This window comes from Lampetra planeri, chromosome 41 (assembly GCF_965212315.1).
Source record: "Lampetra planeri chromosome 41, kcLamPlan1.2.h2, whole genome shotgun sequence".
NCBI lineage: Eukaryota > Metazoa > Chordata > Hyperoartia > Petromyzontiformes > Petromyzontidae > Lampetra > Lampetra planeri.
The window spans coordinates 3,218,123-3,242,989 of NC_136147.1; the positions used below are offsets into that span (position 1 = coordinate 3,218,123).

Genomic DNA, 24,867 nt, shown 5'->3' on the forward strand with positions numbered 1-24,867 from the left:
AGCCTGTTGTTGTTGTTGCTGCCGCTGCTGCTGCTGCGTGCGAGTGGCTCACGGTGTCGAGAAGCCCTCCCGGCAGTGACAGTTGCGCTCGGCGGCGGCGACGGCAGGCGGCCGGCGCTTCAAGGTCACGGTGACTGGGGGAGGGAGAGCGCCGTCGTGCCCACGGGTTCCGCTCGTCCCCGCGGTCACACACCCCCCCCCCACTCGCTTCTCTCGCTCGCCCGCTGTCTCTTGGCCGTGAGATTTTTAAAAAACGCAGCGACTCTGGACGGCCTGCTGATACCGGAGCGATCGGCGGCTCAAGTTTTGTTGCCGGATTTTCGCAGCCGGGTTCATGGACTCCCGTGTGCCGCATGCGCCGAACTCGCCCCTCTGTGTTTTTACTTGTGAAGGAGCGAGCAGTGGTTGTGTGTTGGTGGTGGCGCGGTGGTGATTGTGGCAAAGGTGGTGAGTTTATAGGAGACATTCCATTTCAGTGGACTTTCTACCCAGTTGTAAAGTTCAACAAACTTCTCAAGAGATTGCCAATTGTTACACTTTTGTTTACATTGCTGCAGACGCCCCTTAGGTAATCCTGGTTGCAGCTCGGCTCACCTTGTTTAGAATGAAGTCATTTATGGTCATTACGCAAGCCTCCATGCGCTGCGCGTACACACGGGCGAGGAAGCAGTTTGGACAAACCTGCTACACATGAATGTGAATCCAGGGTACACGTGAATAAACATTCACGCGCGTGGACGTACACACAAACCACGCGCGGATGAATCGCTTGACCGCCGTGTCGTAGTCTTGAGCGCAGCGGACGTTTGCGGCGGCGGCGGGCACCTGATGCCAGAAATGAATCGACTCTTTCACTGCCGAGAGGCGAGCGGCGCGGACGCCGCGGCTGGTAAACAGCCCGCCAAGATACCCCCCCCCACATCCCGCCCGCTCTGGCGCAGCGACGCATGGATTATTTTTTTGTTTGAGCCGAAGACGAAAGTAGCTTCCACCGTGCAGATGAGCTATGCTCTGTCGGTGGCCCTGATCCAGCGAACGTGCCAACGTTGGCCGTGTGGGTTGGAACTATTGGCACAACAACGTTCCATGTTTATTGGGGGAGGGATGCTCATGCCAAATACAGAAGTAAAATAATAAGAATAAAACATAAAATAATTCTCACGACGTTTCGGCCACAATGCAAGCAGCCGTCCTCGGGTGAAGAGCAGGTCTGTCGGAAAGACAGCGTCATTCAGTCGCTGTCTTTCCGACATTCAGACGCTGTCTTTCCGCCAGACCTGTTCTTAACCTGAGGACGGCTGCTTGCGTTGTGGCCGAAACGTCGTGAGAATTATTTTATTTTATTACGTTTTATTTTTATTACTTTATTATTTCCCTTCTACGTGACTTTACCGAAAGAACCAAGAAGATGAATCCCTGCAGTCACGAAAGCTTTAAATCCAAACAGAAACAGGTTTTCACGCGTCGGGGCGGAGGGGTTGGCAAATCACGCAGCGAGACGGGTAAAACTCCCCGCTTTCGTTGGTGCCATTGTTGTCAATTGTAAATCACAGTTTCATGCAGACGAGGAGGAAGGGCGGCGACAACTTTGTTTAGGCCTTCACTGTAAACATGCCAATGTTGTCGTGGGGGTGGTGTGTTTGGAAGGGGTGGTCCCGTTTGTCGGGAATGTCATCTTAAGTGTCTCCTTAGTTATGGTGGCTCGATGGTTCGCATGCAGAGAGAGGGCTGTGCCAAGAGCTTCCTGAACCTCGTGCTTGAGTTTTTATTATTATTTATATTTACGTTTCTAATGTCTTGACGGTCACATTTGTACTTTTGTGTGCGAGTTGCTTTCTGCAGCAATTCGTACAGTAACATATATGTATAGTGTAATTATACACTGTATCACAGATTAGTGGGGGCGGGGGGGGTGGGCAAGGTAATTTGCCAGAATCTTTGGTAAACAGGATAAAGATCCAGGTAGAAAACCACTTGGGAGAAAATCCCTCCCCACCCCCATCGGCCACACAAAAGTTATAATCTTGCTGAAGCTCTACAAAGTAAATCCAGAGAATCCTCATTCTCCCTATCTGCTGTCCTACCACAAAGATCAAATCTCCTGAAGCCCCCCCTCCTCCCTGCCCGATCTAAGTGCGCACTGATTTTTGTGGCCGCTACTGCATCGCAGGTGAGATTTTGGTCGGCTGTTTAACAACTTTGGAGTTGCGACTCTGGAGGCCTGCGCGTGTACACAAAGACAAGGAGGCAGTGGAATGGTATGGACCGTGCTTGCCTAACGTATTCACTAAAACCACAGATCGGGGGTTTGCGCAGTCAAAAAATATAATTCCTGAAGTCCATAGGGGTTAGATGAACGTGCAGAACTTTGATTAGGTACATGATACAGCTTTGCTGGCTTGGGGCGTGCAGCTATTTTTGTCGTTTTTTTTTTAGGCATTTAGGACAGACACTGCCAGGGTCTGAAGAAGATGCGAGCTATCCTCAGATGAGGCTATTAGCATTCATGAGAAACGTGGCTCCTGCAATCTGATCACGAGTCCCCGGTTGGAAGATTGAGGTGGGTAGTGGACTTTGTATACTTGGGCAGTAATGTCCGTATTGCCAGGGGGCTTTAAGAAGGAGTTTGCAGAAGGTGTATTTGTTTAGCGGGGCTTGTGTTAGATGCGCTATGGAAACTAGATGCGATGGGTAGGCCAGGTGTGTAATGCACAGGGCAGTTGATGAGGCGGGAGTGATATCCGTGTTTATAGATTTTAAACTAAGCAGTTTGATAATACAAATGTCCTTGCATTTAAGGACAGGTGTCTTGAGGCGGATGCTGAGAATATCTTCGCAGGACAGGAGGAGCCATGCAGACGTGATTGTTGTGGTTATAGGATAGGGGGGCGAAAAACCGGTTGCGCTGGGTTGGACGTGTGATGGGACAGGGTGCTCAAATCAGGTGGCAGCCAGCCCCGAGCCCAGCGAGTAGGATCGCAATTCCCAGTAAGAAAACAGTGGTTTGAGGTTGTAGTGGACCTTGTGCAATTAATTCGTAAAATTCGGCAGTAAGCAGCGGGGGGGGTGATGGGGGGGGTGCTGCTTTGAGATGGATTTCAAGAAGGTGCATTGTTTTAGCAACACTAGGGTGTTGACGGGCGGCTACGGAAGCCACTTTGCAAGAGAAGAGGGTGAAAGTATTTGAGTGCGAGCGAGAAAGGGACATTTTTAGGTGGGAAGAGCCAGCCCCCTCATCGTTCGGGAGATTCTCCAGAACCTTGCGAGGGCGGGGGGGGGCGGGCAGGAGCTCTGATCAGGTGGCCGGGGCCCAGCTCCCTCTCGCAGCGCGCGTCGTCACGTCTCCCGCGCACAACGTTGGCTCAGTATGCATCCCGCGGCGCTGTAATGCGCACCGTCTAGACCGGGCTTTTGTCCGATTGTGTTGCTGCGCGCTCGTGATTCTTGTGACGCAAGCGGCGAGTGAATTGAATCTCCTTGAGTTTACTGGCTGTCCCCCCGACATCAGATGGGTGCCCGCGGGTGGGGGTGTCGGCGTGGGGGGGGAGTGGGGAGAACTTGGCATCTACTTAAATTTCTTTGTAAATTAGCTTTCTGGAAAGAGGTTTAGTTAATTCGTGTCTTGTTTATTAACTTGCGCTTTTGGGGTGGATGTGGGAAGGGTGGTGGGGATGTCGGAGCAAATGTAACTTTCCATTTCATTGCAATGATTAAAACATGAGAAGAATGCCATATTTTCTGGATTATAACACGAACCCCCAGCTAATGCTTTGAAATACGGAGGAACGAAAAATGTGCCTTGTAATCCGGTTGATGCAGAATCGGCTTTACACAATCACCCCCCGGCCCACCAACGCTTAGCCGTGGTGTTTTTGAGGTCCGGATTTTAGTTGCCGGAGGTGTCTCGTGACCCACGTTGGTGGTGAGTTCATTGACTAATGACCGAGCCGAGAGATGTTTAGACTCTGCAGCCTTGTGGACGCGTGCGCCATTGCAGAGAGAGAGAGAGAGCCCCTGTGGTTGTGGTGGTGATGGTCGTGTGAGGCTGCCGAGTTTGGCGGATTACTGTGGGAGTGTGGTGGTTGACAGTCGGACTTAACTCGCTGTGTGCGCCACCATGCTCCCATTGCTTCTACCAGCTGTGCTGCCATTTAATTTAATTCGCCTTGCTTCTCCGCTGGTATTACTTGCGTGACGAGATGTTAAAAACCTCGCCTGGTATGCAGGAGGTCATGGATTCCGACCCTGACGCCTGTATGCTTGGAGTTGGCATGTTCTCCCCGTGCTCATATGGATTTTTCTCCGGGGAGTCCGGTTTTTCCCTCCACATTTTAGAAACATGCGTTTAGACTTGGGCTTCTGTACATTTCCACGTGATAAGCCACTTTGTTGAGCTGTCATATGCGACCAGGTCGCTTCCAAAAAAGAGCTACATAGCTCAGTGGGGCCTTATCTGGCCAACATTCTTTTAATATAGAGAGTTTTTTAGTCTGCGTTGTGAAACACGACACAGTAACTGTACTCCATAAATACCACTGCTGGGTAAAGGCCTCTCGTGCCCCTTCGATGTAATCATCCACCCAGCACCTGCAGATGAGCTGATTTAATCGCTCCACCTCCTCGGTGAATGTCCCCTCGGCCCGTTCCGCTGTGTCGGTCACAGAGGTTGTTAGATTATACTTCGCCAAACTGGCAAAGTATAATCCGTGTTTTCTGGCCCGGCCGCACATCTGCAACGTGTGTGTGCGTGTCTGTGGTGTGTTTTTGTAGGCAGCTGCAAGGAGCAAGGCCGTCAATGGCTCGAGGAAGTCACGACCTCCGGACCCCGCGGGGCAGTCCAGCGATGGCGCCCGCGACGCTGAAGATTCCACGCCCCCAGCCGCCGCCGCCGCCGCCGCAAAACCCGGCCAGGAGCCGTCGCTCGCCGCCCCCTCTCGCTCGCCATCCCCGACGGCGCCCCCTCCTCCCAACGGCGTGGCGCACGAGAACGACACTCAGGACGACTTTCAGGACGATTCCTCTCAGGGCAAGGAGGTGGTGGTGGAGAACGGGCAGCCCGCAGAGCCGGAGCAGAATTGCCATGGCATGAAGCGGCACATAAACGGTTCGTGCCCGCAGGCGATACCGCCGAACAAAAAGCCACGGTTGGAGGACGTGGAGCTGGACCTGCTGAGGTTGGCCGACAGCCTCGCGCTGGCGGCGGAAGGCGGCGAGGCCGCCGCGGTGAACGGCGGAACGGGCGAGTACCCGCCCAGCCCGGATGACGGTGCCAAGCGGGCGCCCAGCCCCATTGTCACGAACCCCCTGCTCTTCCTGTCGGAAGCAGCCTCGGCCCAGCAGGGATACTGCAAAGCCACCGCGTGCTCGGAGAGGAAGCCCGAAAACTGCGACTGCAAAGGCCCGGACTGCCCCGACTTAACGGCGGCCGCCGAGAGCGGCAACGACTGCGAGCGGTCTCCCGAGGCTGGCGGCAGCTGCGCCACTCCGGAGCCGAGCGGAGCCGCGCCGGGCCCCTCAGCCCAGGCTTCGCTCGGCAACGGCGGCGTCGGAAACTCCGCGGCGTCCGGCGGCAGCGTGCCGGCGGAGAGGTGCAGCTCTCCCGCCTTGGCACTCGCCGGCGGCAAAAACAAAAAAGGGGCAAACGCTCACCTCTCGGGTTTCTTTCAGAGCTTCCTCGACTTTGCCCTGCAGCAGCAGATGAGCCCCGAGCAGGCGACGGCGGTGAAGGCGCTCGCCGAGTTGTCCAACGGCACGGGAGCCCAGTTGGCCGGCGCCGCGCCCAAGCAGTCGGCGGGCAAGGGCCGAGCGGGCAAGGTGGCGAAGGCAGCGGCGGCGAAGGCAGCGGTAGCGGCGGCGGCGGCGTCTCTTTCGCAAGCGAGCAACGGCGTTGACACGTCCAGGCAGACGCTGGCCGAGCTGTGGCCCGGGCCTCTGCAGCAGAATCAAGAGGCGGCAGCGGCGGCGGCAAAGCACAAGCAGCATCTGCAGGCCCAGGCTTCTGCACAGTACTCGCAGAAAGCGGCGCAGCACGGCGCGGCTGCGCAAAATCACCAGCAGCAGCAGTCCCAAGCGCTGGCGCCAATGCAGGGGCAGCCGCCGCAGGGGCAGTCGCTCCTACAACAGAAAATTCTAAACGATGCGCACATCGCACCCCTGCTGGTGCAACCGAATCACAGCTTGATGAACCACCAGCAAGAGCTGCACTCGCAACTTCACAGCCAACATCTTGCTCAAGAGCAGCAGCTTACACAGCACCAGCAGCAGGCGCAGCAGCATCAGCAGTTCTTGCAGAGCCATGAGCTGGCACAGCAGTATTCGCATCATCAACACAATCAACTGCTTCTGCAGCAGCAGCAGCAACTGCTGCTTCAGGATGCCCAATCGCAGCAGTGCAAGTGGCAGCAGAGCGCAGCGTTGGATGCGCAGTCACAAGGCCACACAAACGCCCACGGCCAGGTCTCCGACGGAGCCGCCTCCGTTGCCAAAGAAGACGACGCCCCCGTGCCCCGTAATAACCTGCACCAGCCGGCGGTCGCTTCCTATCACGGGCAGCCGCTGTCGATGGGAGCGGAGGGAGACTCAGAGCAGAGCAGCCGCCCCTACTCAGAGCTGTCCGAAGAGGTGCTGCGAGGTGATGCCTCGAAACAAAGGTGCTCGGAGCAAGCGACCACCAGCAACCAGTGCAGCACCCGCTCCGTCATTATGAATCACGTGGCGTCCGTGTGCTTCGACGCCGACAAAGGTAAAAGCCATCGTACGTTTATGGGACTCGACGCCGAGCGATCAGGGACTCTCCAAGGTGCTATCACAAGCCGACGCAACTCGAGCGACCCAGCGGAGGAGCACGGGCTCCTGCAGTCGCACCTGCTGCCTCAGGGAGGCCAGCACGTGATGCACGCCCGCCCGCAGCACGGCGAGCGCGACGCGAAGAACTCGGCGGCGGCGAGCGAGCGCTACGGGCAGCACGGGCAGCACTGCGAAGGTTCGCAGGATCCCCAGGGCAGCCTGTCGCTGCTTGCGCACGCTTCCGACGCCCGGCAATACTACGGCAGCAAGAAGCAGATGCATTTCCAACAGCCGATGCCGCAGCAGATGCAGCCGTACAAACACTCCGAGGTGGAACAGAAGTCGCTGGAGAGGCTTCTGCAGCAGCACATGCAGAGCGGGGATGAAGGGCTGTTCCAGAAAGTGCTCGGGAGCGAGCAGCAGCAGCAGCAGCGTCTGCAACAGATGCAGTCGAAGGAGCACCCCGCGCAGGGACACAGGGACAAGGCAGCACTCAAGGGGCAACATAATTCGAGTTACAAAAGCGGCCTGTCTCGCAGCAACAGCATTGGTTTTCAGCAAGCATCTGGGCCGGGAGAGCAGCAGGATAAACGAGGCTCGTCCATGAAAACATCCCAGCCGGACAACGGAGTGATTTGCTTCTCCAGTCGAGGTGCGAGTGGCCACGACTTGGGGCACAGAGTGATTCGCAGTGGTTCGCCGATGTCGAGCCGAAAAGAGCAGCAGTCCTCCGTGCACGACCCGAACAACGACGACCTGAAGGAGATCATCCGGCAGCTCGAGATAAAGATCGCCGAGGACCCTGAGTCGTCGGACCATTTGTCGCAGCGGCAGCAGCACCAGCAGCAGCAACGGATGGACGTCTCCCACCCACAGTCGTCTCGCCCGGGCTCTGTTCGCGCATCCGCCGATCTCCCGGCTAACCAGACGCCAACGCCGCACAACATGCGTTTGAAAACCGAACCCACGCCAGCCGAAATGTGCCACCGAGCGAGCAACGATTTGGGGACGCACGGTTCGACGCGCACTTCCTTTTCGTCCCCATCGCCATCTTCGCTGCCGCCGTCGTCGTCCGTGCCGTCATCCTCGACCGTGAAAGCTCACCTGGCGGCCTACCTGCAGAGGCAGAGCCTCCAGGTGAAAGTGGAGAGCTCGGGGCCCATCACGGTGCTGTCCACCCTGGCCGCGTCCGTGGGGATGGACGGGGAGGAGGACAAGGGGGCCACGCTGTCGGGAAACTCGACCCCTGCAAAGCAGCCGCCGTCCATCCTCAGCAGCTTCCTGGAATCGCCGCTCAAGTACCTGGACACACCGACCAAGAATATCCTGGACACGCCCACCAAGAAGGGCCAGTTGGACTTTCCTCCGTGCAGCTGCGTGGGTGAGTACGGGACGCCGTGGGAGAAACGGAGAAAACCGTGCGCTCGCGCGGCGGCGGGCACCTTGCCAACAGTAGCGTCTCTTTCCGTGTCAGTGTCACCGTCTACAGGAGGAGTCGGCGTCGTGGATAGTATACGTGTGGGCGCCGCGGTGGGGAGATGTTAACTACCTCGCCTGGTATACAGGAAGTCGTGGGTTCGATCCCAACCCTGACGCCTGCTGTATATTTGGAGTTTGCGTGTTCTTTCCGTGGTCGCTTGGAGTTTTCTCCAGGTCCTCCGCGTCTTTTCCCTAAACATTTAGAAACATACTTTCAGAGTATTTGGCTGCTGCTGTACATTTTCACTGAATAAGCCACTTCGTTGAGGCATCGTTTGCGTACTCCCCACAGGGCCACGAAGGGCAGGCGCCACATCTTATGAAAGTGTAGACTGGCGAGGGGCCCGTAAGGCCACGGCGGCACACGAGGATCCCGCGAGGGTAGGGCAGGGTGGTGGCGGGGGGCCGGACCCGTGTGAGCAGTTGGGGCCTGTCTAGTGTAGGCGGTCGGCCGTTGCTGACGCGCCGCGTCTCTCTCTGGCGCTGCCGACGCCGCTGCGAGCGAACGGCTCCAAGTGGGTCACTCGGTCGACGCCGCCCAAACGGGGCGCCGCGCCACGGAGAGTTGGGCGCTTGACAAGGCCCAGCCTCTCTCTGTGTGCGCGCGCGTATGCACAACGTGTTCGCACGCGTGCCGCGTGTGCGCGCGCATACAAAGACAAAGATCCCCCGTATAGCCTTAACAGACTGTAGGGGCAAGTGCTGTTAGCGAGCACCTATGAAGGCCGGTACGGTACACGAGGGGGTGGGTGGCCAGCACCACGCCCGACCGCCTTTGTCTCCCTAATGGCGATGTTTACACACCGCACCAGGTACTCATTGTAGGCTGAGTCGACCTAGGGGAGGCCCAGGACCGGTTCTGATAATCGTCACTGGTGTTGGCGTGAGCGGGAATCGAACCCGGGTCGCCAGGTTCATAGCACAGCGCGCTAACCGCTACACTACCGCTCCCCAGCACTGCGCCTGGCCACCTTTGTCTCCTCAATGGCGATGTTTACACACAGTACCAGGTTCTCATTTGAGGCCGAGTCGACCTATAGAAGGCCCAGGACCGATTTCAGATAATCGGGGTGTTGGCCGTGAGTGGGAATCCAACTCGGGTCGCCGGGTTCGTAGCGTTGCGTGCTAACCGCTACACCACCTCTCCCCACAAACGCACATACCCCCCCCCCCGCACACGCACCTATGTGTTCACATGCACAAACACACACTATCACGTGCTGAATTCTCGAGCTTTGCAACTGAAACCATGTGTCCCTTTTAGCTACCACGTGCATTCATAAATCGTGGCGTGCAATGACGATGGCAGATAATAGCTGGACCCCCGAATACCTCTTCACTCTAGACGTGGCGTTCACTCTAGACACGTGGTGGTGTTCTTTCCACTGGCACATCCGAGCCGAGCCATGACCAAACCCCATGGCATTCTGTCAAGACATCTGAATCTGGCCCGGAGCCAAGTAGGTCCAGAGGTGGGGGGGTTAACGATGGATTGTGTGTTACGTCAAATGGCCTCACCGTGTCACCGAAACACTGCATGTGACATTTACAAATTATTCTCTCGGAGCACAAAGTCAAAGATCTCCAGTATAGCCTTCACGGACTGTTGAGGCAAGTGCTGTCAGCGAGAACCGATGAAGGAGGGCACGGTGCACACACCCATCTGCTTGGCGTAGATTTGAAGCTGTGGCACTAAAGGCAGTTATTGCCACATAGTGCCCTCTGTCGACAAGACATGAACACAGCAGACATTCACAGCAGAGACACACAGACGCAGGAGCACGCAGACACATAAATTGCTCGACGTTCCTGAAAAGTAACAGAAAAAGGCCTGGAAATGTTACAAGCCCTGCTGATCCGTAGCTAATTTCCTTCCTGCCACCCGTGTTAAACGACCTGTCACCAATTAAACTGGTGCCAATCAGCAAACCTTCCACGGTGCCGTTGGCGTTTGCAGGTGCTTTTAAATCAGCCGGAGCATATCCATTATTCAAGAAGCCAACCTCTGGCATCAAGCTGTGTTAATGACTACGGCCTGATTTCTCATCTGTCATTTACGTCCAAAGTGTGGCTGCTGGCTTATCTTCAAAGCTAAAATCTAAAACACTTCGGTCTGGTTATAGCCACAGCACCACCTTCCGCAGGCCGCTCTGATTAACATGAACAGTGTTATACTTGTAGATATGGACAAGTAGGTCATGTGCCAGAGTAGAGATTATTAAGTACCACATAAGGTGTATAATGTTAATTGTGGCGTTCACATAATTCACTTCGGCCACATCAATCACTTTATGCCACCTTAGGTATTACCGACAGGTGAAATATCTGGTCTGGACTCATGGCCTACGAGAGACAGTTTACCACACTGTCCATTTTAGGTAGTTTCTGCAGCCTTTGACATCATTGCATTGCCTTTCCCGTCATTGGAGCATCTGGGGACGGCCCATAAATGGATGCCATTGCATGTTTCTTATGTATCCCGTTGGGTCTTGTGAAGAATTCAGAATTTTTATCGAGCTCGCGTATGCAGTGCGCATGGCGTTCCACAAGGGCTCCATGTCAGGCCCCGTTGTGCTCTTTGCGATCTGCGCAGTTGTCTGTGCGACAGTTGTTGACGCGAGGATCGCCATCCCACACCGGACTGTGTTCGCCCCATCCTGCATTGGATTGGATGGATGCATTTAAGCATTGGTGCTCATCGCCCAATAACAGCCCAGAGCCAGTGGTGGAAATTCCTTACACTTCTGTGTTTTGGATGAGTCTCTCCAGAGGGATCAACCACTGTTGAATTCTCCACAAAGTGGTTTCTTATTTTATCGACCCCCTGGAGAGGTGATGGACTGAGTCAACCCCCGACCAGGATTTGAACTTACGACCTTCAGATTGCGAGCCGCTGGCCAGTTCATGGAACTAATTACCCCGTACGATCCTTCTCGGACACCGTGATCGGCGAACTCCCATCTGCGGGCGGTGCAACCAAACCCATCCGTCTGGTGCCGCTGATGGAGCTGTCGTAAACTTATCTCAACTTTCGTGACACAGACTCCCATTACAAGTTTGGCCCTGTGCTTCACTGCTTGGTGTTAACTCGGTCCCCCGCACATGTTTACATTGGGTCAAGAACATGTGGGCAGTCGGCCCGGGGCGCAGTGGGTGGGGGTAGTGGAGGGGGTGGGGTGTCAGCGATGGTGAAATGATGGGAGGGTTGAAACTGCCTTTCAAGTGTTTCGGTCAAAGGTCATAAATACTCCCGGCAAATGTGGCTGTGGGAATATGTATGGGACTGGAAGCATGGCTCGGTATAATTGTTTTATGTACATAACGTCGTCGTTCATGCAAATTCCATCTTATAATGGGGTGGAGCCACAGATAAACGGGAAGGTAACAATTGCCCAAGTACTGTCATCCCCTATATATTAAGGTGTTTTCAGCCACCTAATGAGTGTTTAAGCAATGAGCATGCTTTAAGAAAAAGGAGGGGGGGTGAGGGGTGTTGTATATGGTTGAAATCTGTGTGGCGAATATCTGAGCGCGGTGTGACGACGATGCGCGATGTTTCAGATCAAATCATCGAGAAGGACGAAGGGCCCTACTACACGCACCTGGGAGCCGGCCCAACGGTGGCAGCCGTACGCCACCTCATGGAGACGAGGTCGGTGGCACAAAGCCTCACGCGGTGTTTGTACGGGCCCACCAATTACCGCCCCCCCCCCCCCTTTTTCCACTGGTGCGTCAGAGCCGTGCGGGGGGGTCGCGCTCGATGATCCCGTGGAATTTGGGATGTTTTGACCCCACACCAGTTACATTGCACGGGGTTTTGTTAGCTATGGGAGGAACACGGAGAAATCTCACGCAGAACGGGCAGAAGAACGTACCCACTACACGCAGAGACTGTGCCCCCGTCGGGGATCAATCCCAGATCCACTGCGCCCACTCTATATTTTTCCTTTTCAAGACCGCGGTGCTATATATGTATATAGATGAATGTGAGGTTATTTTTTCGTTGATTGTGCTTTTGTACACCCACGGCTGTCGCGACAGCAGCAGGATTTCCAAATAACGGTGTAAAATATCGAGGTGGATTGATTGAGTTGCCGTTTTGAACCACATCGATGGCCAGGTTTACCGTCTAATGCACTTGTGTTTGGGGCACGTGGCCGGCTCTCTCTGCAGGTTCGGTGAGAAGGGCAAAGCCGTGCGGATTGAGAAGGTGGTGTACACTGGGAAGGAAGGCAAAAGCTCCCAGGGCTGCCCCATCGCCAAGTGGGTGAGTGAACTATGAAACTATATTTATAAACTACGTATTATTTTCCTTTTACAAGATAATGCCCACTGAACTATGTAGCTCCTTTATCAGAAGCGACCTGACCACAAATGATATCTCAACGAAAGTGGCTTATCTCCTGGAAATTCATAGCATCCAAACACTCTGATCGGATGTTTCTAAATGTGGAGAGAACAACCGGGAGGACCCGGAGAAAAATCCACGCGACCACGGGGAGAACATGCAAACTCCAAATGTACAAGCGTCATGGTTGGGATTGAACCCACGATCTACTGTATGCCGTGCGAGATAGATAACATCTCGCCACTGGCGGTGTGGACGGGAGAAGATGTGGCCGTCATTGTATTCGCACACACGAACCTCTTCCGGCAGCTTCCCGAGATTTTTCATTGCGAGCGACAACGTCTTAAGGATTGCCCCACTGCGCCCCCTAGGGTGCATTTTTGTTTAAGGGTTTGATTTGGCAATTGAATGTATTTGCCAATCGAAGAGTGAGAGCCATATGCGATGTGTTGCTTAAGTTTCAAGTGAATTTTGTTTAACTAAGATGATAATCTTTAGTAGTTAAAAAAACGTTGAAAAATGTTGTTTGCATGAAGTGTCATCGGTAAAACAATAATGCCAGTGCAAATGTTTTTTTAAAGCTTAACAATTTAAGCCAAAGCGTCGTCGCATAGCCAGCAATATTAACAGGGGGGAGACGTGGACATGACATCATTAAAGTGACGTCGCTTCGTATCGCGTTGTATTTTAAAATCAATCCAGAACAAAACCGTTTTGGATCATCAACCAATTTGTCTGTATTCGTGAGTGCCATCCCACCGCTGGCCTGCCAAGTCCTGCGCCTAGTGTGGCAGGTATGTATATTAGCAAGCGTCGGTGCTCTGCAAAGGGGCCTGTGTAAGTGAGCGGTGGCTGTGGCGCGGGGTGGGGGGGCCTGGCAGGTCCTGCGGCGTGCCAGCGAGGAGGAGAAGCTGCTGTGCATCGTGCGCGAGCGTGCCGGTCACCGGTGCGAGAATGCCGTCATCGTCATGGCCATCATGGCGTGGGAGGGCGTGAACCGGGGGCTCGCTGACCTCCTCTACAACGAGCTCACCTCGACGCTCAACAACTACGGCGTGCCCACCTGCCGGCGATGCAGCCTCAACGAAGAGTGAGACCGATCGTCACGCAACGCGCGTTGCTTAAAAGTTCCCCGAGTTTTTAAATAATTTTGTTTTACCCCAGGTGAGAACTCTAAGAGAGAGAGAGGGAACAGGAGGTGTAGAAGGCTCATTTGCAACGAGCGTTGACCTGGTAGCAATTCGATAACCATCTATTAATTGCTTTTTCGATTTGCTCGGCTGCATCAGATGGTGGAGGGTCTTGCAACAGAAATGTGACCACATTATGACGTGGCCTAATCCAACATTTTTTTTACGAATCATACTACGACGGTGATTAAATAAACAAACGTTTGACAAAATTTACGCTGCTGGGCACCAAACTGACTGAGTCTCGTTGTGCGCGTGTGTGCGTGCGCGTGTGCGCACGTGTGTTTGTGTGCGCGCGTGTGTGTGTGCGTGCGTGCATTTGTGTGGACTCGTCGCGTCTGCCCCTCCTCCGCGTGGCCCGCCCGTAGCCGAACCTGCGCCTGCCAGGGCCTGGACACCGAGACTTGCGGAGCCTCCTTCTCGTTCGGCTGCTCCTGGAGCATGTACTACAACGGCTGCAAGTTTGCGCGCAGCAAGTACCCGCGCAAGTTCAAGCTGAACGGAGATGACAGCTCCAAGGAGGTGCGCGTGCCAACATCCGTCGTCCCCCTCCCTACCTTCTACCCAGAGGTCGCAAACGGGTTTTGATTCCTTACCCGTACCCGGCCGCACCAGGGTCGCAAACGGGTACCTGGCCGGGTACGGGTAGACGGGTATCGGGTATGGTACGGGTATCGGGTACCCGGTTGCGACCTCTGAGGCGCGGTGATGTGACCCAGCCCGTGGCGCGTTCGCCGCTTGTGGCGGCGGTTCGCGGTTTGAATCCAGCGGCTGCCCTGATTCTAACGCTGCGGGTGCATGAACCGTAAATGTACGCGCCGTCTGCTTGCACGGTGGACGTTGAAAGGGTCCCTTGTTGTCATTCGCAAGACAAGGCCAAGCTGCGTCGGCGTGGGTGGGTCACCGAGTTTGTGTTTTGTGGCGATAGGAGGAGAAGCTGGAGTCTTACCTGCAGGAGCTGGCAACCCACGTGGGGCCGGTGTACAAGCAGCTGGCCCCAGACGCTTACACTAACCAGGTATTGCACATGCCACCCACACGCACACCAATACCAATACCCGCCATTCGCCACTAAGTGACGGTGATGTCACCACGGTGCCTCTAACAGGCCAGGTGCACTTTGCGGCCACGTGAAGTGTCGAAGGCTCGTTGACAGGAGGTCTCGGGACAGACCCAGGTGACATGGGTTGGCTGACTGAGATGACTGGTAGATGCACCGGCTGTACCCCATACTGTGCCAACTTGCTGTGTTTTAACCACCCGGCGCTCCACTCATTGTTGTGAGCGTCGCTCCTCTGCCGTCCGTTGTTGCTGGTGGGCGACTGCCTCTAACTACCCAGTAGCGTCCTTCATGAGCCTCCTCCATAGAGGCCAATCTTGACACCGCTGGTACCAGTCGTGCCCGTTTAGCCCCCTCTATGCGGCCAAAAAGAAGCTGCTTGAGCATGCGGTGGCTGCGCATGCGGGCTACATGACCCAGCCAATGGAGCCTTGCCACACACACACGCACACGGGAAACGTGTGAATTCACGCATTGTGATGGTGAGAAAGGAGCAGCCAGCGCAAAGGCGTGGTGGCTCTGGCAGAGGGTGGGTTGACTCAGCTCGCTGTTCGTTACTCGGAGCTTTCGTTTATACGGCAAGGCATGGCGCGACGCCGCCGACACACCACTGCCGCCCTCTCCTGGTTAGGTGGAGCACGAGGTATCCGCCCCCGACTGCCGCCTCGGCCTGCAGGATGGGCGGCCCTTCTCGGGCGTCACGGCCTGCGTCGACTTCTGCGCCCACGCTCACCGCGACCAGCACAACATGCCCAACGGCAGCACCGTGGTACACTTGCCACACCACCGCCCCCAATCCACCACCCCTCCCCCGTGAAAGCAAATCCTGACCACCTTGCAATTTGTATTTGCACGATTCTTACAGCGCAAGGCTACTATCGCAGAAGTGCCGTTTCACAGACGATCGTAGAATGTGGTGGTTTCATGGGAGGGTGGGGGGGGTGACGCTGGTGTGTGTTTTTTTCCAGTTGTGTAACTTGAGTGAATTTATAAAATTTGCAATATTTGGGTCAAGTGCCGCTGGCGTGCGCGCGTTCCTTTTGTACTCTTTTTCGAATAACGTCAAGGGATCTCCCAACGTCCTCCGTCAACCGGACGGACGCGCTTAGCGTGTTTATATACACACGCCACGCACAACGCCACATACGCCCTGCGTTGCCCGCGACACCACCAGGTCTGCACGCTGACCAAGGAGGACAACCGGGCGATCGGCGTGGTGCCGGAGGACGAGCAGCTGCACGTGCTGCCGCTCTACAAGCTGGCGGAGCTGGACGAGCACGGCGACCCCCACAGCCTGGACAAGCGCATTCGCACTGGCGCCATACAGGTGAAGGCGGCGACATGCCGGTCACGTACAGGTGTTGAGTAGTTCCGACGGACGTACTCGGAGACGGAGGTGAGTTAGGGGCTTCCGCCAGGGTTTATTAACACGTATCACTACTTCACAGGGTACACAACTCCCAGGGGCTACTCTTGAGTCGGGTCCCAGCCGGCTAGCTCCGGTCTCTCTCTCTCGTGTCGGATCGTGGAGTCTGCCGACTCCACCGACCGGAGAGAGAAGCACCTCTACGGCTACCACCGGCTTCTCCCCAGACTCCCTATTGGATCCCTCTCACTATCCCAGGTTCCCTCTTCACCCTGTTTACTATCCCCGTTCCTCCAGTGACCCCGCTTACGTCACGGGGTCTCCCTTAAATACCCTAGGAGGCGTGACGTCACATGCACTGCCCAGCGCGTGCGACCCCACGTCCCGTGATGTCACCGCACCGGACAGCGCACACGACGCCACCACTCTCCTCTACTCCTCTACACAGGTAACAGGAACAACGGTCACACACTGCTAACACGCGGGTAACATACCTGGCGTGCGCGCGTGCGCGTCTGCCTCGCCATTGCAGGTGCTGAGGTCGTTCCCGCGGGAGGTCCGCATGCTGGCCGAGCCCGCCAAGTCCGGTCGCAGAAAGAAAGCCGAGGCCAAGCGAGCCGCCGCGGAGAAACAGCAAGCGGCGGCTGCGGCGGCGGCCGCGGCGGCGGCGACGGCATCGCCGGTTCAGCCGCACGGCCTTCCCAGTGCGGCGGGGGGCGACGCGAGGGCGGAAAAGTCGCAGGTCACGCCGGGAAGAGGCTCCAAGCATGGCGGCGGCATGGCCGACGCACAGTCCTTCACGTCGCCGCAGCACCACTCCCAGATCCAGCAGCAGCTGCAGTTGGCCGCCCTCTCTGGTTTGCAACACCCTCTCCCCTTGACAAACACGGTGCATCGTCGCGTATCCCCGACCGACGCGTCGTCATCCTGCCCGATTGACCGCCCACACCCAGTGCCCGCAGGAACGCATTTCTCCGCGTGGAAAGCAGTTTGCGCTTTTGTAGTTGTGAGGTAACCAATTTGCGTCGTCTAAGGATGTTCGCATATCTCCTTTTCACGTAATCTGCCCACACCTCATTGCCCATTGAGTTGGACATGTGACGTGTGCTGTATGCGGAATTGATCCGGAGGTCATACGTTTCTTGAATTGGATGTCATGCGAATGTGGGAACAAACGAGGGGAGGGAATTTCCAAAGTTGAGGCATTCGTGAGAAAATCAGGAAGAGATAGTGATATTAGCTGTGTACAATGTGATGTCTTGGACACTTTGTGGATGAGATGAAACCGTAATGTAGACGCCCCCTCGGCATGTGTGGAGGAATCAATGAGTGTGTTGGTGGGGGGGGGACCTGCAGTGTGGTTTTTTAACATGGTGTGGATGAGACGAAGCGGTCTAAACTTGCTAGGCCGATTCATCACCATGCCGAGGCTCGGGTGGCGGCCGCGAGTCTTGAGTGCTGAGGGCGATTGGTTTCTCCGCGGTGTCCGATTCAGGCAACGGTCCGCAGCAGCTGGCGGCGGTGACGCCTCCCCTGTACCACGCGGCGGTGGACCCCCTGGGGCAGTACGCCGCGCTGCGCTATGGCGCGCACACGCCGGTGCCCAGCCCGCACTCGGCGCTTGCCTCTCCGCACTACCAAGGCACGCCGGCCACACCGCCCTACCCGCACGCGGGGCTCTACCCGTCGCCGCAGCCGGACCCGGCCCTGCCTCCGTACCACCCCTCGTACCACCACGCCCACCACCAAGCGCAGCTCATGGGGGCGCGGCCCACCCTGCCGCCCATCCACACGCTCATGCACCAGCACTACCCCTATCCCGCGGCAGCGTCCGCGCCGTCCCCTGGCTACCACGGGTACCAGGGCGCCACTTTCTACGGCGCCTCCCCGTTCGCCGTCTCGCCCCACTACGCCGAGGATCCGACCAGGGCGGCGATGGGCGGCTACGATCTGGGCGACGAGAGGGCGCAGGCCTACCTGGCGGCCGCGGCGGCCGCGGCGTACCACCCGTCGGTGTCCCCGTGGGCCGGGCAGCTGGCGTCGTCTCCGCATGCCCACCACTCGCACCACCCGCACGGCGGCGGCTACCACCTGCAGCAGACGCAGGGCACGACGACGGAGCTGCCGCCGCCGCCCCCCCACGTGGCGTCCTCGCCGCTCAAGGTCGGCAGGGACGAGGCCACGCCGACCAAGAGGGTCAACGGGGTCATCAAGGGATTGGGCGTCGCCGAGGGCTGCCACCAGAAAATGGGCGACGGTGCGCACGCGGCGCAGGGTGCCGCCTCCCAGGTGGGCGCCGCCCACCAGGACGACCAGGAGGAGGTGTGGTCGGACAGCGAGCATAATTTTTTGGATCGGGAAATTGGCGGCGTGGCCATCGCTCCCGCGCACGGCTCGGTGCTCATCGAGTGCGCCAAACGCGAGCTGCACGCCACAACGCCGCTCAGGAAGCCGAACCGCCGCCACCCGACGCGCATCTCCCTGGTCTTTTACCAGCACAAGAGCCTCAATGTGCCGCGCCACGGCCTTGCACTATGGGAGGCCAAGATGGCCGACAAAAAAGCCAAACGCGAAGCGGCGGAGATGGCCGAGCTGGAGTCTGCCAACCACCCGGCGGCCGAGGGCGGCGGCGGCGGCGGCGGCGGCGGCGACGTGCCGGCGGCACCGTCCACTGAGACCCCCGTCAGCCGGGCGCCCTCCCCATCCTCGTTGTCGTCGTCATCGGCGGTGGCGGCGAAGAGGGTCAAGGTGACCGAGGTGAAAGAAAACGTGCTGGACTTCCTGGACTTGCCGCCGATCTCGTACGCGATCAAGGAGGGGATCCCCACGCTGCGCGCGCTCTCGCACGCCACCTGCTCCGTGACGACGGCGCACTCCAAGCCCTGCACGCACCTCTCCGGGAACTACTCTCACTTCGTGTGAGCGGTCTGGGGGGGGGGCACCGCGGGGGGCAACCCGTGGCGGCACGCGTCCGCTCGCGTTTCACCGATGTCCGCGCCGGCTCGTCAGATTCGTCGCCGTTTTTTTTATCAACAAATACACGTGCACAAACACACAAACAAAAACATTCTCTCAAGTTTCTCACAGGTTGCTGTACAAGTATTGAATTACTGGTTGTAAAACTGAATCTCTTGCAAAACGTAAAAATGGCAGCTTTAGCCTGGAGTCGACATCGACTTCTGAACGGCAGCTAACAACGAGACTCATTGGCACGCGTCGTGGCACCACTGCAGAAGCAAAACAACAAAAAATTGTTTAAAATGTAAAAAAAACCTTCAAATGTGTTTTATTTCTGAGGGATGGTGTCACCGCGTCACGTGTGCTTTGTGCGTTTTTTTATTGTATTTTTTTACTTTCGGTTTCTTTCACATCGAGGAGCCTCCTTCTCGCTTTGGGCTTTCGCCACAATGCAGGGGTGGGGTGGGGGAAATGTTTCGGAATTACGGGAGAAAAAAATTAACCCGTAAAAACAAAGTTTTTCACTATAAATCCTTTATATGCGTGGCGGCTAGAGTCCTCTCGTCCTCTGGCTTGAGATGGCTGCCACCTATGGGTCAGATGATTGCCTGCCACCATTAAGCAATTGGTAATTAAATATAAAAAAAAAAATTCCTAAAAAGTGTAAAGTTATGGAAAAAAATTTTCACGAAAAGAAATTGTCACGCACAACGAGTCTGTGTGCAAAATGTCAGCTCGATTGGATCACGGGAAGTGGGTTAAAAAACGACCGAAAGATTTGCACGGCCATAAGCGCGCAAGCAAGCCAAGTTAACTTAATATAAAGGATTTAAAAATGATTCAATCCTTGCAGGCGAAGGCGACCTGGGAAGAGCTATATCCGCAGCCTCGAGTCTCGCGACTCCATCTGGGTCATTTAGCGTCTCCCCACGCAGGCTTCCTGAAAGATATGCAACGATTCCGTCGCGGCAAATTACAAACCCGGCGTGAAGTAATCGCACCAGCTGATTTAACAACCTCCACCAAAAACTCATTGGGAAACGTGTCTAATTGCAAGCTTACTACTGTACGGTCCCAATTACAAAACAACAATACCTTTTTAAAATACACCAGCAATTAAACTGCAGACAGATTCTGCGCGGAATGCGAATGAGGCCACGGGTGTTGTTGTTGGTGATGGTGGTGGCTACGCCTACGAAGCTGCCGTTGCGAGCGGTGGCGTCGCTGCTGGTGGATGGATATAGGTGCTGGTTGCTTGGTGATGAGAGCAAGAGAGAGTGGGGCTCTTCCTGGCCATGCCTGCCAGGTACAAGATTTGGCTTCTAGCAAAGGATCTCTCCCCTGTGAGCTGACGATCTATTTCGAACGCCCATTCTGAATCGCAAAGTTACGGTGTTGCCAGTGAACGAAACGAAACAAATTCTACAACTGCAACCAATATTAAGACCTGCTTTAAACGTGAAATGTCTTAAAAAAACACACACATCGGAGGTGACATTTAAACCACCCGGTTCCACGCAGCGGTGCTTAACGGGGCCGAGGGTTACGGCGGGGACGGGGTGCTACGTTTGCCGGTGCTCGTGCGAAGTCGGGAATGCCGAGTTTTCGTGGTTCTATGCAAGCGAGGCGTTGGGTGTAGCCGTGTTGGGGGGGGCGGTGGGGTGTGGGGAAGGCGGTGGGAGGGGGCCGTGCACTCACATCGATTGCTGCCAATCCCCCCCTTCCACGCCCCTGGTGCTGCCTCGTGCCTTCGAGGTTCACAGGCTCCCACTTACCCCACCATCCCCCCCCACCTCTGTCACCCGCGGGTGTTACTTCACTTCTCCGTCATCACCGTCGGCGGCATCATCATCATCATCATCGGCCGAGATTGCCAAGCGTCTGATTTCATTATTTTTTATTTACTGTAGGCGACGGCGATTATGACGTCTACCGGTCAACAACGGTCATCGCAAAGTGTGTGACGCAACAAAACTCTGGTGCTGATCGGTCACTTTTGAAGTTGGTTTACATCAATCCGGTGCGTTTTTATTGGGTGTGCGGTTTGCGTGTTTTACCTTTAGCCTAGAAGACTTCTTTTTTGTCGTCGGTGAGGTGGGGTTTTTTTTTACACATGTAAAATTGCATATAATAATGATATTGTGATTTTTTTTTAACTATGTTTTGTCGAGGGATTTTACGATTTTAAAGCAAAACAGGCACGTACACGTTGCTAATTAGGGTATCGTGCGTGCGTGCGTTACAAGTAAGCGTGTATTGGGATTTTCTAAGAGTTTGCTGGATGCTATTGGTGCTCAACATCACAGGGACTTTGACTTGAGGAGTTTCGCGACACTGTCTAGAAGAACTGCGTTCATTACAAAGCGATTTTAATTTACGTTCAGTTGGCGGGGGGGGCGGGGTGGGTGAGGATGGTGGCACTGGTGGTCAGCGTGGGGGGGGGTGCCCCCCCCCAAGCCCCCTTTCCTTCCCCGCCGGGGTAAGAGGCAGTGCCGATTGAGCTCCTGCCTTCTGTCGTGTGTCGTTTGTGTTTTTTTATGAATTTTTTTTTTTTACAGGGTAGTGATGCATTTGTTAGACAAGTTGTCTTTATAATAATAAGAATGACGATGATTCTTTAACCGGTTACCATTGTAGATTTACAATTTTCTGTTAAAGAAAGCACTTTTTCACTTGATTTTAAGTAACAACTTGAAAACGCTAAGCGAATTTTTTTTTTTTTGCGGGAGTGCGATTTGGCGCGTCTCGTCATCTGTGTCGGGCGCTACTTCCATTGCCGCTCAACAGCAAACCCCCCCCCCTCTCTCTCTCTTCCCCCCACTGCAGGATCTGCAGCCTACTGTATAGAAAGATGTAATTGTTCAACTTACTCTCCGGCTCTCTCCACACCTGGGTTGAACACACATACTGTATTCGTTATCGAGAATAAACGAATGTTTAGTTCTAAATACGTGTTGGTAAAAATAGACATTTACGAAAAATGTGCATCGTGCTATCGTCGGAAACGACGAGGGGTGGTGAGGTTAGCAACTCTGTGAATCTTTTTTGGGGGGGGGGGGGGTCCCTCTTTTTTAAAACTGAAGCATTTATCCATCGCGATGAATAGTTGCTGGTTTCCTTGAGGCAGGAACCCCCCCCCTCCTCCCCGCTAACTCTGAAAATCTGCAGGTGAAACAGAAAAGGAGAAATCCTCGGTGAGGTTCAAGCGTTTATGCAACTTTTCATTGGGCAAAAAAAGGCTCTCGCAAAATCGGCTCTGGCCCTCCCGACATTTTGCTTTTAAAACGGGGAAGAAAAAAAAACCTATACAAAAAAGACTTTTTAAAAATTCCTAATTAAAAAAAGTTGAAGTCATTTTCAGATAACTTTTGAGAGTGTCCTGACAAACATGGTGCTAATTTCCTGCTGTTATTAAGGAGTAACATGAAAGCAAACACTTTTTTTGTAAAAACAGATTTCGACTCGTGGAGCCGATCGCAGTGTGCTAAAACGACGTGCAGGTAGAGACTGCGAGCGGCGAATGAAATACCTCAACTCTCAAGTCTATAGCGCGAGGTGTGGCTGTGCTTTTTCAGGAGAGATCAGCATGTGATTGTTGGAATACAGCAGTTGCCCAGGAAACACTTGAGGTCAGGTCGTCGTCATCGGCGGCATCCATCGTTTGTAGCTCTGGTGAGGGGGGTCCCCCCTCGTCCTCTGGTGAGGTCTGGTGCTGCCTAGTGAGATCTGTGGGCGGGGTGAGGATCTCCTGGTTCTGGTGTGCGAGGTCTCTGTCTGCTTTTGTTGGTCTCTGGCTGGGCCTGTGAGTGTGTGTGGCCGAGGCTTGCGGGTGTTCGGCAATGCCTGTCATGCAAGCCGTTCATTGGCTATAATCGTGAAGATTCGGAGCAGAACTCGAACCATCCCTCGTAGACTTGATACAGCAGCAGAGTTTAAAACAGGAGAAGGATCATGTGTGGGCATGAGCTTCAAGTTTGTTACGGTCAAGGGGTTGCCTGCCTTTCTTGTTTTGTGACTTGAACTCATTTTCTTTCGAAGAAAAACACAAGGAAGATCAGGGATAAGCTTTAGTCTTTTTCTGCCTGTATTTTCGCTTGTATGTATTTTATTTCTTTCTAAATCGGAAGTGTGATATCCTTCAGGGGTTGGAGCGGTTGGTGTTTTAAATCTTCATTTTGTAAGTGTATTTTTGTTGTGTGTATTGCCGTGTAAATTGTTGTATTTAGCCCAAGGCCTTTGTAATTGTGGTTTTTCTTCAGCCAGGCAGCAGCCTGTTGTTGGATGAAATATAATTACCTTACTGCCTGCCAATAAAATACAAAAAAAAAATACAGAATTTAGTAAATTTTTGTTCCATTTTCTTTGGCAAACTATTAGAATGGATTCGGTGGCTGTTTTTGTTTAACGATGTCCCCCCTCCCCTCCTCCTCCCGTGTAGCTGACGAGTTGCCCTCGCAGGGCAATGCTCGCCCATTGCGTAACTATTTCAATCTGGTTTGAAAATAACCATTACGATATTAAGCAACGGGATGAGTTGTTGGTAAAATGCTGGGGAGAGAAGGGGGGGGGGGGTAGTCCTGGTAAAACCATGCCAACGTCGTTGTGTGGTTGGCCCAACGTTGGGCCAACGGGTTGGCACGTGTCATTGGGCCTCCAACGGTTGGCGGGTGCTGTTGTGCCCAACCGTTGGGCCCAAGGATTGGGCCGTGACATTGGACCCAAGGATTGGCCCGTGTGGTTGGCCCAACGGTGGCCCCCCGACTCTACCCCCGACGACGTTCCACATTTAGGGGCAGACCGTGCTTGCCACATCGGACGTGAAAAAAGATTACGAGTCCAGGGGGAGGGGGGGTGCAGATGGTGCCAGTTGTGGAGTGAGCGCGTGTCCAGGAGGTAGTCTCGGGGGATGGGAGTGCGAAGCGCGTAAGGCACGACTTCAACCCCCCCCCCAATGGGAGCTCCAAATCCCTGTTACATCGCTCTCCTTGATTTTTTTGTACTTAGTGTTCATTTATCGTCATTTATTTCATAGCGTATTTTTTTTATTATTCTAATAATTATTAAATGGGTTTGACTGAGGATTATACGTAATATATGAAATTGTATTGTAATGAATTGAGAAGGTAATTGATTGGAATTAATTAAGAGAACTGTAATCATTCCTAATATGCTGAGTTATTGTGGGTGTCTGTATTTTATTTATTTATTTCATGCACTCAAGATATGGTTCGCTGTAGAAATGTGCACACCCCCCTCCCCCGCCCGCCCGCTCCTGTAATATTTCTTGAAAGGTCGACTTCTTGCAGCAGCGCAGAATTTCCAAATCTTGAAAGCATTTCAACTGGATGTTTCCCATCTCATCCCTGCTCTTCCGAGTACTCGGCAGTACCTTTTAGTCCACTATGTTAACTGCGTTCCTGCACATTGTTGTTCCCTTCACGTGCGTGGGATGCTGGCTGTTGCAGTGATGGGTTTCCTTTTTATTTTCCTCCTCCATATCCTAATATTAAAAACGTTGAGCTGCTCTTCACGTTTGCGCACTTGGTGGTTCCTTTTCGCACGCGGCACACCACCGCCGCAGTTTCGCCGTGGAACGCGCGGCGCACCACGCTGTCGGTGTGTCGCGCGGGACGCTGGCGTTGCTATTGCGACGCTGTCTGTACGAGTGCGGGACACTGGT

At 54.7% G+C, this 24,867-nt stretch overlaps 1 protein-coding gene across 1 annotated transcript in view; it reads left to right on the forward strand.

Moving 5' to 3' along the window:
- LOC144732084 (uncharacterized) overlaps positions 1–24,717 on the forward strand; it is a 47,883-nt gene extending 23,166 nt beyond the window's left edge. The window contains exons 2-11 of the mRNA XM_078613346.1: positions 4,771–8,167; positions 11,827–11,917; positions 12,439–12,532; positions 13,495–13,703; positions 14,172–14,325; positions 14,732–14,821; positions 15,495–15,632; positions 16,038–16,190; positions 16,762–17,086; positions 17,725–24,717. Coding sequence (XP_078469472.1) covers positions 4,771–8,167; positions 11,827–11,917; positions 12,439–12,532; positions 13,495–13,703; positions 14,172–14,325; positions 14,732–14,821; positions 15,495–15,632; positions 16,038–16,190; positions 16,762–17,086; positions 17,725–19,151 — 6,078 coding nt within the window. The 3' untranslated portion in view covers positions 19,152–24,717. The remainder of the gene's footprint in view (positions 1–4,770; positions 8,168–11,826; positions 11,918–12,438; positions 12,533–13,494; positions 13,704–14,171; positions 14,326–14,731; positions 14,822–15,494; positions 15,633–16,037; positions 16,191–16,761; positions 17,087–17,724) is intronic.
- The last annotated feature ends 150 nt before the right edge of the window (positions 24,718–24,867 follow it).